General features: G+C 37.3%; 1 protein-coding gene across 16 annotated transcripts in view; it reads left to right on the top strand.

The window, feature by feature from the left end:
* The window catches only part of Ralgapa1 (Ral GTPase activating protein catalytic subunit alpha 1), a 212,136-nt gene that overhangs the window by 146,030 nt on the left and 51,340 nt on the right, over positions 1-14,766 (top strand). For all 16 annotated transcript variants that reach the window (XM_036205956.1, XM_036205953.1, XM_036205958.1 and 13 more), the window contains 2 exons: positions 1,508-1,579; positions 11,593-11,716. In XM_036205956.1, the coding sequence (XP_036061849.1) occupies positions 1,508-1,579; positions 11,593-11,716 (196 nt within the window). The remainder of the gene's footprint in view (positions 1-1,507; positions 1,580-11,592; positions 11,717-14,766) is intronic.

The following is a 14,766-nucleotide window of genomic DNA, read 5'->3' as shown; positions in this document are numbered from 1 at the left end:
AGCACTTGTAAGGCCTTATGTTTAACCTCCAGTACAGAAAACAAAGACCTTACAATAATTAAGTTATAGTTAAATGAAAAGAACATTGGACTTAAATCAAAACTAGGTTAGAGATACTTTGTTTTTGAACTTTGACCTATAGTGTCTAAATTGAGAATAAATTTTACATCAATACTAGAAAGAAATAATGTACAAAAACATTTAAGGTTTACTTTATATAAAGCATTACTAATATATATTTAGGTCTTTTGTTTGTTCTGGTTTTTTGAGACAGGATCTCATGTAATCCAGGCTGGTTTTGAACTGGCATTGTAGCTGAGCATGGCTGTGAACCTCCTGATCCTTCTGTCTCCAAGGACTACAGGTATGTGCCAACATGCCTGGCTACAGTTAGGTTTTGTTGTTGTTTTTAATAGGAATTGAACACAAAACCTTAGGCATGCTGTGTACAATCTAGATTTTGGGTTTTAATTTTTATCCTATCAAAAGCTGTTGGAGAATGAAAAATGGCATTTATTTTATCATTAAATCATAGAAATATATCCTTTCTATTCAGCTTATCGTAGGAGGGAGAAGCTCAGAAATGACTGGATGAATAGGTCTGCAGTACTCCAAGTACATGTGAGGCATTAAGATGGGCCTGCTCTCCCTCTTGCTTAGTATTTACACTTCCACTTGATTTAAAACCTTCCATTTGTTAAACAGTATTCTTGCCTCAGCCATTTTACATTACTTTTTCAATTATTTCCTGAGGTCTGAGGGTACATACATGCCATGGCACCTTTATGGAAGTCAAAGGACAACTCCCAAGAGTCACTTCTGTCTTTCCACCATGGGAGCTGCATGGATTGTACCCAGATTCAGGCTTAACACCAGATACTGTTGTCTGCTGAGCCACCTCTGTATCCCATAAGCCCCTCTGTATAACGAGCATAGTTTGCCTTATGTTGTAGCTGACTACAGGTTATTGTCATCTAATTATTAGAGAAATACATTCTAGTTTCTTAAAAAATATGTGTTTATTCATTTTTTTAAAAAACACATAATAGGATTGAGGAAATATAATATATGTGTATATACATAAACACATGTTTATGTAATAATAGGACTGAGGGGGTGTATGTGTTATATGTGTATACACACACACACACACACACACACACACATACACGACAAAATGTTTTAATACCTGTAATATAAAACAAGGAGAAAAGCAGAATCTTACAAGTTCTTTTATCCATTTCTCTGGATGTTACTTTAGGTGCTCACATCTGCACGGAGAGTTTGAGCTGGCCTTGATAAGTAAGGTACATTATCAAATGAATGAAGGCCTGGGAGGAATAATGACATCTGTCTTTGCATCTTTTTTAGGGTCTGTTCTACTTGTGTTAGAAATGTGGGAAGGCAAGAAAAGTGTAAAAGTTGCATGAGTAGAAGGGAAATGTTTCCGGACTGTCATGTCCTTCCCTGCAAAGGTGACGAAATGTTTATGAATCTCTCCATTTAGGAGGAGCTTTCATCTCCTGAAGAAAAATGAAAAGCTGCTTAGAGAACTTAGGAACTTGGATTCAAGGCAGTGGTGAGTTGTTGGGGAAACTTCCATATTTACAACTGGAAACACTAAGCTATTTCTGTTGACAGTAATACCATGCATTGCAATGTAAACTATAATCGTGTACTATTGACTTCCAGCTCTTTGAGTGGAAACTATGTCATTGTACCTTAGATAAATTAATTTTAAGAAAAACGTAGAACTGCATTAAGATGTTTGACATATTTGAATTATTTTTATTCTTTGTGTGCATTTCACAGTCCTCTTTTGAGTTGGAGAAAACTAATTGAATGTGTAAAATAGCCTTAGATTTCTGTGCCGTACTTAATCAAAACTCATTCACTGTTCTGGTGCTTAAGATGGCTTGGAAAGCTCATTTGAGACAAGCCGCCTGCTGTGACATCACTAAGGTACAAGAATTCCAGGTGAAATGAGCTGATCTGCACCTACATGAACAACTCACATCTTTCAAAGCCCTATGCTGAGCTCTTTGTTCACTTTCAGGTCCAGAAGAGTTGCCCTTGTATTCATACCTAACTTACTCTGACTTCCCTCTCTTCTGCCTGTGTATGGTCCTCTTCAAAGCAGAACCTTTTCATCTTGCATTTCTTTGGATTCACAAATGTGCTTGACACATTTGGAAAGAAGGCACTTCAGTTAAGGAATTGCCTGCCTGGGACTGGCCTGAGAACATGTCTGTGGGGCATTTTCTTGGTTGCTAACTGATGCAGGACAGCCCAGCCCATTGTGGACAGTACCATCCTTAGGCAAGTGGGTCTGGGCTGTATAACAAAGGTAGCTAGCTGGCTATGAGCCTGGGAACAAGTCAGGAAGCATTGTACCACCGTGGTCTTTGCTTCAGTAACTGCCTTGTTTTTAAAGCCTTGGATTCCCTAGATGATGGACTGTAACCTATAAGATGAAATACATCCTTTCCTCCCCAGTTGCTTTTGGTCAGTCTTATCACAGCCATAGAAGAACAAACTAGAACAATTGTTAAGCTGCAGTCCTTGTTCCTTTCATGCTGTTTTCTACCAAATGTATGGGATGGCGCCATTGACTCACTTCCTGTAGTTCCTGACTGGGTTTGTTGAGGAGCTGTTGACTTTCTTTTGCATGGGCTTTTTAAAAATTGTTTGCATTGATTTGTTTGCTCTGTGTGTGTATCTGTGTGTCTGTCTGTGTGTCTGTCTGTGTGCATATGGTGTGTGTTAAGGATTATTTTGTATTTTTGGATGCTGTTTAGCTTTCAGTTTTCAGCTTCAGATTGATGGAGTTTATTGATTTTTGCATAGCCATCTTTCTCAGTATTTTTCTTTGCATTTCCTCAATTTCTTATTTGCTTACGGAGTTCTGTGTTGAAATCATTCATTCTTTGTTTAAGATGGTTATATTTTATCCTAGTTCTTTAGTCTTTGTAGAATATATTTTGAATTATGGCATATAAAGGCATCTACCAAGGCTCAGGACCTGAGTTCAGTCCCTGGGACCCACATGGTGGAAGAAGAGAGCCGACTCCAGCAGATGTCCTCTGCCCACCCCGCGTACACATCCACAATGATAACAATAATAGTTAGGAAGAACTTGAGAAAAGGATAGAGCTGGGGAGATGACTCAGTAGTTGAAAGCAGGTGCTGGACTTGCAGAGGACTGAGCTCAGCCCATGTCAATTGGCTCACTACTTAACTGCCTTGTAATTCCAGGTCTCGGAGACCTGACACCCTCTTTTTGCTTGCACAGGTGCTAATATGCACATGCACATATCCACATACAGACACATACATACACATAAATAAGAATAATAAAAATAAATCTATAAATAATTTTTAAAGAGAATTAGAACTAGGTTGAATATGGGAAGTGATCCATTTCTATAATTTGTTAAATTAACCCTAATCTTTTTTTTTTTCTTTTTTCTTTTTTTCCTTATTTTTTTTTTCTTTTTCCTAGAGCTGAGGACCGAACCCAGGGCCTTGCGCTTGCTAGGCAAGCACTCTACCTTTGAGCTAAATCCCCAACCCCAACCCTAATCTTTTCAATTGATTTACTATTGCCTTTATCAAACTTTGAAGCATTGTGCTTCAAAGTTATGTGCATTTCTATTGATTTATCTATTGTTTTGCACACATATTACTGTTTAATTTACTACAACTATATAATACACTTTCCATGCATATTTATGTTAATGTATTTTTACTTATTCTGAGACCCAAACCTTACTTATGTAATTTCTTATTTCATCATTAATTCTATATAGAATCCCCAATGTTATATTTTTGACATTTTGGTTGTAAGCCTAGCCTTTAATGGCTAAGCCATCTCTCCAGTCCCTAATAGTATATTTTTGGAATTTTTTTCCATTTTTAATATTTTTCTTGTACCTTACAGGTTAGTGAACTTTCATATTGCTCTTAAGCATATTTTAGTTTTAGTTACCTCTTTCTCTTAAGATTTGTTTAGGTATACTGTCATTATCTGGAAACAATCTCTTTTCTGATAGTTAGTTTTGCTTATATTATAGTTTTGCACTGACTGGAACTTTCAGGTTAGGGTAAGTAATGTAGAAAAAGTAGATGGACATCCTTGCCTGTCCTGATTTTAACGAGAGTAACTCTTCTTTCCTTTCTTCTTCAGGAAAGCTATTGCTTATTGTTTTAAAATAGATCATTTTGATCATGCTATAAAAGCAGTTTATCCTGTAGGATTTTCTTTTGGTGAATATTAAAATAAAATGGTGGTGGTATATATTACCAAAAATTTTTTTTTCATTTTTGAGATTATAACATAAGTGCAACATTTTTAATTCCTCTTTAAAATTCTTTTTAGCCTTCATTCATGTGCTCCTGTAGTTTGAATTTCTTAACTAATTTCTTAACTATTGTATGTTAGTTTAAAAACTGTATAGACTTAGAGAGTTGGTCAGCAATTTTAAGAGCCCTTGTTGCATGATTCATAATATCCACAGAGTGGCTTATCCACAAGTGCTAGGGGATCCAACCCCTCTTTTGACCTTCATGGGCACCAGGAATACAGTTTGGTGCACATACATACATGCCGGATACAGGCAAAACACCCAATAAATCTACAAAGAAAATCTGTCTAGTCTTTTGACTTACTGTACTTGGTTTACTAAAATTTCATTTTGTATGCAGCTATATTCCATTTATTAGCAGATTCTTCAAATTTTTTGTTCTATCCTTTGTAGGTTTTTAGAATTAAGGTTATAGTGAGCTTCATAAAATCAATATTACCTGTTACTTGAAATTCCAGATTCAAAATAATTTCACTTTTGATTTACTTTTTCAGATTTTGTTTCAGCTTTGGATCAATTTCATTATTTTTTGTTTTTATAAAAATATTTTATCGAGATCTTAAATAGATAAGAATAGAGAATTTTTGCTTATTTCATATTTACTGTACCTATCAAAACTTTCAACATGTCATAATTCTGTATTCTATTCTTTTTCTCAGCTTAGTTTTTTGGAATAAATAAAACAAACTTTCCTGTTGCAGATCTAAGTGTGTGTGTGTCTGTGTGTCTGTGTGTCTGTGTGTGTTCATTTGTGTATATGATGATGCACATGTATATGTAAGTGCATATGGAGACAAGAGACAACTTTGGATATCATTTCTCAGGTGCCATCTACCATCACACCTGCTTTTTTGTTTTGTTTTTTTTTAAGTTGCTTCGGGGGGGTCAAACTCAGATCCTTGTGCCTGCAAAGCATGTACTTCACCCACTGAGCTCTTCAGTTCTGATGTTGTGTTTCTAATTCATTAATTTCTGTTCTGTTATTTTTATCACTTTTGTGAGCACTGTTTTCTTTTTCTCATACCTAGAACTAAATGTTATCTTTCTTAGTTGTTGTTGTTGTGTTTTTTATTAACAATGAAATGATCCCCGATTATAAGGTCTAGCTAAAAGTGTAGCATCTATCTACCCTTCAAGTCTCAATTTAAGCATCAGTGTTTCTGGAAAGCCTTGCCATAAATCACTGCTGACCTTCTTAATTTATCGAATTAACTAAATTTAATTCCAATTTAAGAATGTTTTAAAATCTGAGCATTGTTAGGCTTGAAAATAAAATTGATAAGAAAGTAGAAAGTGTGTCCATATGGCATCTTGCCTCCACAATTTCTCTTGTTATTGACATCTTCTTGCCTCGTATGCAGCTTTGAAATTGACAAACCAATATTGAAATACAGTTAACTAATATGTTCGTTAATAATTATGCATTTACTGAATAAGCATCAGTACAATCTAATTTTAGAGCTGCTTTTCATTTAACATGTGGAGTAAATACCAACTTGATCTGTCCAGCAGCTGCAGCGTTTCTGACCCTTGCCAACCATGTGAGCAGGCTCCCCCCTCTCTGTCACGGCTTGCTCATTACCACCTGCCTTTTCAATTCAGCTTTGTAGAATGGGGAGTTGGATCTTGTGATTTTGATTTGCTATCCATTATGAGGCATTTTTAAGTGACTAAAATAGCTGTTTGTATCTCTTTTGGGGGAGAATATTCAAATTTGTACTGCATTAAATAATGCCTTCTAAAATTTTCCTGTCTACCCAGAACCTCAGAGTGTAATTTGGAAATCAGGACACAAATATAATTAAGATAAGGTCATATTGGATTAAATTTGCTCCCAAATCTCGCTGCTGTTCTTATAAGAAGGACACATGCACATAGAAAGAATGTAGGTGACCAGGTAGAAATCACAGTTACAGTTAGAATATGAGGGATGCAGAGGATTGCTATAACCACTAGACTGTGGGAAGGCTTCTTGCCCTGTTGCTTTTAGAGACATAACACTGTCAAAACTACCTAGTTTGTATGGTTTGTTATAGAAATCCTAGGAAACAAAGTTCTTCGCCTGTCATTTTTTTAAGATTTTTTTTTATTTCATGTGTATAGTGTGTGTCTGTGTTTATGTATATGCAACATGTGTGTGCCTGTTGCCTGCAGAAGCCTAAAGAGGATGCTGGATGCCTTAGAACTGAATTTATAGATGGTTATAAACCATGTGGGTGCTGGAACTGAACCTGAGTCCTCTGCAAAAAAAGCAGATTCCTTGAACTGTTGAGCCATCTCTCCAGCCCTATCTTTGCCAGTCCTTGTGTTACCTTTTTAGTATTGAGTTACACGAGTTCATAATACTTTTCTGGATGTAGATTCTTAGGTATGACAAGTGTTTTTCCTCATTATGTAGGTTGCCATTTTACTATTTTTTATATCACCTCTAACACAAAAAATTCAGGGCTGATAATGGCTTTTTTACAGTATGTGGACATTAGCAAGGGTTCTTCTCTACTAATAAAATTAAGACCTCACCTAATTCAAAGTCCTGTAATTCTTTCTGAGACTGTAATAGTTTCAGCTCTTATACTTGGGCCTATGATTCATTTTGATTTAACTTTTTTAGCTGGTGCAAGAGGCTAACTTCATTCTTTTCCATTTGTCTATCTGATTGTTCCCACACCACTTGTTACTGAGATTTTTTTTTCTTACCTAATTTCCATGTTACCATTATCAAAACACAACTGATCAACTAGATTTGGCAATTGTATGATGCAAACACTGGAGAGGCTGAGGCAAGCGTCACAAGTTTGGGGCTAGTCTGGGCTATGTAGTAAGTTCTAGGCTATACTCAGATACATGGTGAGGACTTTTCTCAAAAAACGAACACACACAAAAGCAATCACCATAGAGTTTATTTCTAGGCACTTAATTGTTGTAATATAGTACGATAGTGCCTTGATTTATTTTGCCACAAGTTTTGAGACTATAAAGTATGAGTCCTCCAGTGGGGTGTGGTGGTGCACACCTTTAATCCCAGCACTTGAGGCAGAGGCAGGTGGATCTCTGTGAGTTCAAGGCCAGCCTGATCATAGAGTGAGTTCCAAGACAGCCAAGGCTACACAGAGAAACCGAGTCCTTAGAAAAGAAAGAGCCCTCCAACTCTATTCTTTCTCAGGTGGTTTTGTCTACTGAGTCTGTTGAATTTTCCTATGAACTTTAGGATCAGTTTGACAATTCTTAAAAGATGGAAAGCCTACATTCTGATAATGATTGAACTGAATCTGTAGATTTGTGGAGAGTCCTGTCACATTAACAATATTCAGTTTTTCAGCTCGTGAACTGAAGAGTTCTTTTGTTTAGGGCTTTAGTTTCTTTCAGCAGTGTTGTACAGCTTTCAAAGTATATATTTTATACATCGAGTGTATGTACCAGTGTGAAAGATTCTTCATTGCTAATACGTATAGGAATACACTGTGTATCCGCCAAACTAATTGGATTCATTTAGTAGTTAGTTCTAATGGTTTTCTAGTAGAGTCTTAAGGATTTTCTTTAGCTTAATTTTATTTATCATTTGTGCATGCATGGGTTCGTGTCTATCCAAATTTCAGTAGTCAGTAGTCAGTTCTCTCCTTCCACAGTGGGCTATGAGAACAGAACTTAGGTTGTCCGGCTCGGCAGGAAGCAGTTTTAACCACTGAGCCACCTTGCTGGTTCCATATCTTCTATATATAAAATCATATCCACAAGTGGAAATAATGTAACATCTTCCTTTTTGATAAGAATACTATATAGTTCAATTTTTTTAGATAATCAGTTTTTTTCTTAAATTCAGTTTTAGCAGTTTATGTTTTTCTGGGAATTGTGTTTTTAATCTAAATTATCTATTTCTTGGCATACATTTATTAATAGTACTCTTATCTTTTTGTGTAAAAGTATGATTTTGGTAACATAATTCCTTTTTCTTTTTTTTTATTGTATGGGGAGGGCACCCCACACACAATATATGTTAGTGTGGCATTGGTAGAATCATTTCAGCTCCCTTTCACAGTTTGCTTGGTGTCTTCCCATTTTGTTTTCGGTTTTAGCTGTGATTTGAATTAGAAGTTTATTAGTGGAGGCTGGAGAGAGGACTCAGTGGTTAAGAGCACTTGTTAGGAGCACTTGTTGCTCTTGCAGAGAGTCCAGGTTTGGTTCACAGCACTCACATGGCTGCAAGTCTAGTTCATTCCTGTAACTGTAACATTCTTATAACTCTAGTTCCAGGAATCCAGCACTCTCTTCTGGCCTCCTCAGGTACTGCGTGCATGTGGTATATAAACACGCAGGCAAAAAATATCCACACACATAAAAATAATAAATATATTTTAAGTATGTTAGTGGTAGTACTTGGTCATTTAATTCTTAGCAGCTGTATTTCCAAACAATGTGAACTTCTAATTGCCAACTCAGATTTTTTTTAAGTTATTTGTTCTTTTCTAAGACACTGGGGTGACTTCCCTAGGTTTATATCACTTATTACTCAGAATTTGTGCTTGAACACTGCCCTCCTAAACATAGTATTTTTGTTATTTACTGTTGATTGTGTGTGGCTTGGAGGCTACCACCACAATTCAAAATGTTTATTTTTTTGTCTCTCCTTTATCCAGATACCAATAGCTTAAAGGTTTACTCTCTGACCGTTCCAAAATGTATATAGCCTTGAGGGTGCACACAGATTACCAGATGTCCAGGTACTGATTGGATATTAGTCTTCATTCTTTAGAGTTGGCCCAGAGTTAGAATATTCTGGAGTGCCTGTGAGACTCTTTGGTTGTCACACTCTCTGTCAATGCTTCTCACCCTTCCCAATGCTGAGACCTTTAACACACTTCCTCATGGTGTGGGGACACCCCACCATACAATTATTTTTGCTGCTACTTCATAACTGTAATTCTGCTGCTGTTATGAATTGTAATGTAAATATCTGTGTTTTCCTGTGGGTTAGGCAACCCCCATGCTAGGTCATCCAGTCCCCCAAGGTTGGGATGCACAGGTTGAGAACCACTGTTCTAGCTGCTCTTAAGTGTACTCTGGTACATGTGCACAGGCTTCTTGACTCACAGAATTGACTGATCCCAGGCAGTTCTTAGTCTCTCTTTTCCTGATTCTTACTAACTTCAGGCTGCTTTGCTATTTACGTAGATCAGAGCTGCTGGCTTGTCCTTAGTGCTTTAATCCAAATTCTGGTCCAAATAGTTGTTCTTCTCAGGTAGAACTAATGCCAAGTCTTTGTACTTGAAGCCTGCCTTTCACCCTGGGCATCATTGTGTACCACTATACCTGAGATAGGATTAGGGCCCACCTTTGCCTAGAATGATGCCCATAGTCAGCAGGTGGCACTTGGGGAAAGGTTGGAAATCCCTAGTCTTCTTTGCTTACTACCCCAGCAGAACTTCCACTCTCCTCCTCCAAGTGGAGTACAAGGAAAAGTGTTGAGAATCAGCCTCTTATGCCTAGAGCTTCCATGCTAAGAGAGGGGAGCTGGAGAAACAGAAGACCTAGGCCAGAGCTTCTGTAACATGGAGGTATGTAGTTAGAGTTTTCCTTTCCTACCTGGCCCAGTCAGGACAAATCTCTCTCACCCGCCAGGCCCATAGATGCTCAGACCCAACCAAGTAAACACACAGAAACTTACATTGTTTGCAAACTGTATGGCCGTGGCAGGCTTCTTGTTATCTACTTCTTCTATCTTAAATTAACCCATTTCTATTAATCTATACTTTGCCACATGGCTTGTGGCTTACCAGTGTCTTTACATGTTGCTTGTCATGGTGGCGGCTGGCAGTGTCTCCCTCCAGCCTTCTACTTCCCAGAATTCTCTTCTCTGCTTGTCCCACCTATACTTCCTGCCTGACTACTGGCCAATCAGCATTTTATTTATACAGAGTGATATCCACAGCAGAGGTAGGAAGTGATAATAACTTCTACCAATAACCTTAGCCCCAAACTGAAAGCTAGAGGGAGAGGGAACTTCTCTCTGCTAGGCCTGAATAGAATGCTTAGGGCAAAACTTGGGTCCCATGGAGCTGAGGAGCTGGAGTGTATGGAAACAAAAGTGGCTCATATGTCAGTGACTATTTTTACCAAGATTTAGTAGATTTTCTTGAAGATTTTCTGTTTCTTTATAGCTTTAGGACACATTTTTAAAATGCTAGATTATTTTTAAAATAATAACTTTCACCAGTTAACTTGCAAAAACACGGCCATCCAGAGCTATACTCTGTAATTCTGGAGGCTCCCTTCTTCCCCACACTACCCGCAGTTACATTTGACTGCCTAGACTGGGTTATGCTAGCACTGTATGGAGCACATTGAAACTCCCCTGTGTCTTTACCTCCCGAAGTGAAAGGCCACCAGTTACAGAAACTTGCTGGAGCTTCTTGGTTGCTGACATGGAAACTCAGAGTTATGACTTCTCAAAATATGGAGGAAAACCTGGCTGCAGGCTTCAGTTTTAAAGACTTGCTGGTATCTGCAATCCATTTTTTTATTCTTGCATAATTTGGCAACAAAATTTACTTCTGGTCCAGTTTTGAAATCAGGAAGTACATATGAGTCCCTCCAATTTGTTTTTCTGGTCCTAAAGTTTTCCAACATTCATCAGACATAGATGGTCTAGTTAGCTTGGGTTGCCAGATGTCTTATTAGAAATTTACTTTAAGAACACTTTTCAATTCAGAGAAAACTAAAAATTAAATGTCCAAGAATTTGGCAGTTAAGCCATGCGTGTGTGTGTGTGTGTGTGTGTGTGTGTGTGTGTGTGTGTGTGTGTGTTTCTTCTGTTGTTGTATGCAGTTTTGGGAAATACACTCCCTACTGATGGTTACTTGGTTCTAAAACAGTCGCTCTAACCTTGAGATTTGTTCACACTGCATAATGATCAACTCTTTAGATGATTTTTGCATTCATATTTATCTATCCTTGTCCATACTCTTTGTCTTCATTTGCCAAAGTCATACCTTTACCTAATTCATTATTCCTTCACTGTAAGTATTATTTTTTTCCAATCGGAAGTAACCTGCCTTTCTTCTGATCCAGTGGCATTTTTGTCACTTTTTTTATTTCTTTCTTTATGTTGCAATTACTTATCTCCTTCTGCAGACTATAGCATCTAAATCTTTTCCATATTCTTACTGCTATGTAGTCTGTATATATAATTTAATTAGCAAACAAATGAATGGTATAACCTTTTGTTTTGTAGCCGAGAGACACACAAGATTGCGGTATTTTACGTTGCTGAAGGACAAGAAGATAAATACTCCATTCTCACCAATATAGGAGGAAGCCAAGCATATGAAGATTTTGTAGCTGGCCTTGGTTGGGAGGTATTGTTTTTAGGTTATACCAATCATCATTTTATATTTAACCCTCAGTCAACCTTCAGGATCCAAGGATATTCCAGCCCCTCATATAAAACAGTGGGATACTTACCTAAAACTAATGCATATCCTCTTGTATACTTTAAAGCATACCTAAGTTACTTCTACCAAGTAGTCTAAATAATGTATATTCAATTGCTACACTATGCTGTTTAAGAAATAATTACCAGAGGGACTGGTAATATGGATCAGTTGGTTAAGTGCTTACCTATCGAGCATGAGGACTTGAGTTTGGGTCCCCAGCACCCGTGTAAAAGCTAGGCACAGCAGCAGGAATCTATAACCCAATGCGGGGAGAGTAGAGACAAACAGATCCTGATTGCTCACTAGCTAACTAACTAGCCAAATCCACAAATTCCAGATTCAACAAATGACTTTGGTTTTGATGAATATATAGTTAAAGCAGTATTATGGAAATAATAACCTTGGTAGCCATTTAAATTTACAATGAAATGTTTTCTTATAGTTGACAATTATTTCACAAAATTTGTATTGAGGGTATCTTTCAAAGTTGTTGAAGACCATTGCCCTAGACTATAGACTTGTGGAGGGCTAGCACTCCTATCTTACTGACCTCTGCTCTTAATACCAGAACTCTCCACAGTGTCTGATAGAGGAGCTTTTCCTACCCCACTTGGTGTGTGTTATATGGGTTAGCAGCCAGTTTATCTTAGGGGAATTATGTAAGCTCTCCAAGCCTCTATGTTTATTTCTTATAGGTAATATTCTTCGTTACCCAGCAGAGATGACAAAACATTCAGCTAAGATGGTGTATGTAAAAATGTCTTGAAAACACAGCAAATGGTATTTGTATTGAAGAACTATAGAATCATTACTAAAAGTAGGGATACATGAGAAGAGCAAATTGAGAGGACTATATGTACCTCTTGATTTCAAAACTTACTAAACAATACTAATCAATATAGTGTGGTATTAGCAAAAGGATAGACCTACAGATCAGTGGAATAGAATATAAAGAACAGAAGTCCACACATTTATAGTCAATGATTTTTTTTTACCTAAACCATCCAGTGAAGAATGGATAATCTTTTCAACAAATGTTGCTGACATAACCAGATAGCCATATGCCAAAAAAAAAAAAAAAGTCAGGGGCATGGAGAGATGACTCAGCAGTTAGGAGAGTTTGATTCCCAGCACCCATGTTGGGAGCCTCACAACTGCCTGTAACTCAGGTTCCAAAGTATCCAGCAACCCTCTTCTAGCCACTACAGGTACTTGGAGTCGTGTGCACATACCCCCACCACACGTGCACACCAACACTAACGACACAGGCATACACACATAATTAAGAGTAAACTAGTTTAAATGAAGTCAGACCACACTATATATAAGAATTAACTCAAAATGGATCTAAAATTATAAAATACTTAGAAGATAATATAGGTGCAAATATTATGACCTTGGATTTGGCAAAGATTTCTTAGATCTGACACTAAAAGCATGAGCAAGAAGGAAAATAATACTCATCAAAATTAAAACCTTTGTGCTTCAAGGACATCACCAACAAAGTGGAAAATTCCACAGATGGGGAAAATGATTGCAAATCATATATTTGAGAAGAGATTTGTACATAGAATATTTGAAGAACTCATACAAATTAAAAAGGATGTAATTCAGTTCAAAAATGCCTACACTAGTGGGCATGCCAACATAGATGGAAGAGAATTTCACAAAATTTCCCTAGATGAAGAAGGACAGGCAGTCAGTGGCTGCTGAGGAGGAAAAATAGGAGTTTTGCCTTTTTTTTTTTTTTTTTTCCAGGAATAGGACCACAATCCTAAGTAGTCAACCCTGAACATGTAAACAAGGGCAACAGTAATTGGACTCAGAATAACAAAAATAAAGGAAGAAAAAGCGGTCATGAATTCAAGAGGAAATTATTGAGAGGGCACAAAAGTAATGTTGGGGGAGGGAGATGAAAATAATGCAAATGCCACTGTATGAAATAATGTAAATGTACTCATGTAGGAAATCCTCCAATTAAAAAAATGGCCACAGGACCATAACAGATGTTACTCCATAGTTAGGTAAATGTTCAATAAATACATGAAAAGACTCTTGATGTCATGAGGTGTCAGGGAAATGAGGAAACCACCCAGCAGGGTGGTTAGATTTAAAAAGTCCAGAAATTATCTTTGGCTGGGATTTAGAGCAATCTGAACTCTCATATTCTGCTAGAGGGGATGTAACATGCTTTAACATAGTTAAGCATAGAGGTGCCATATCCACATTAGGGTTACAATAGCTGTGATGAAACACCATGACCAAAGCAACTTGGGGAGGGAAGGGTTTATCTGACTTACACGGCCACATCACTGTTCACCATTGAAAGAAATCAGGACAGGAACTCAAGCAGGGCAGGAATCTGGGGGCAGGAGCTGATGCAGAGGCCATGGAGGGGTGCTGCTTACTGACTTGTTACTCATGGCTTGCTCAGCCTGCTTTCTTATAGAACCCAGGACCACCAGCCAGGGATGGCACCAGCCTCAATGAGTTGGGTCCTCCCCAATCAATTACTAATTAAGAAAATGCCCTACAACTGGATCTTATGGAGACATTTTCTCATTTAAAGTTCCCTCCTTTCAGATAACTCCAGCTTGTGTCAGGTTGACATAAAACTAACCAGCACACCTTATAACAATAGTTCTGCTGTGTGCATATCCAGAAAAAATAAACACTTAAGCTTATATAAAAACATACACATCTGTGTTCATTGCTGCATAATAACAAAATGGCAAAACAACCTATATGTTTGTCCATAGGTGAATGAATGGATGAATAAATGTAGTATATTCCTACAAGTGAATATTAGCCATAAAAATGGATGAATATTGTGATGCTTAATTTTGATTGTCAACCTGATAGGATTTAGAATTACCATAGAAACAAATCTCTGACATGAGGGACCTTTTAAATTAGGTTAATAGAGGTGGGAAACTCCACTCTAAATTTGGGTGATAGCATTCCATGGGTTG

This window comes from Onychomys torridus, chromosome 14 (genome assembly GCF_903995425.1).
Source record: "Onychomys torridus chromosome 14, mOncTor1.1, whole genome shotgun sequence".
NCBI lineage: Eukaryota > Metazoa > Chordata > Mammalia > Rodentia > Cricetidae > Onychomys > Onychomys torridus.
The sequence above is the reverse complement of the archived record's forward strand: the minus strand, read 5'-3'. Positions and strand labels throughout refer to the sequence as shown.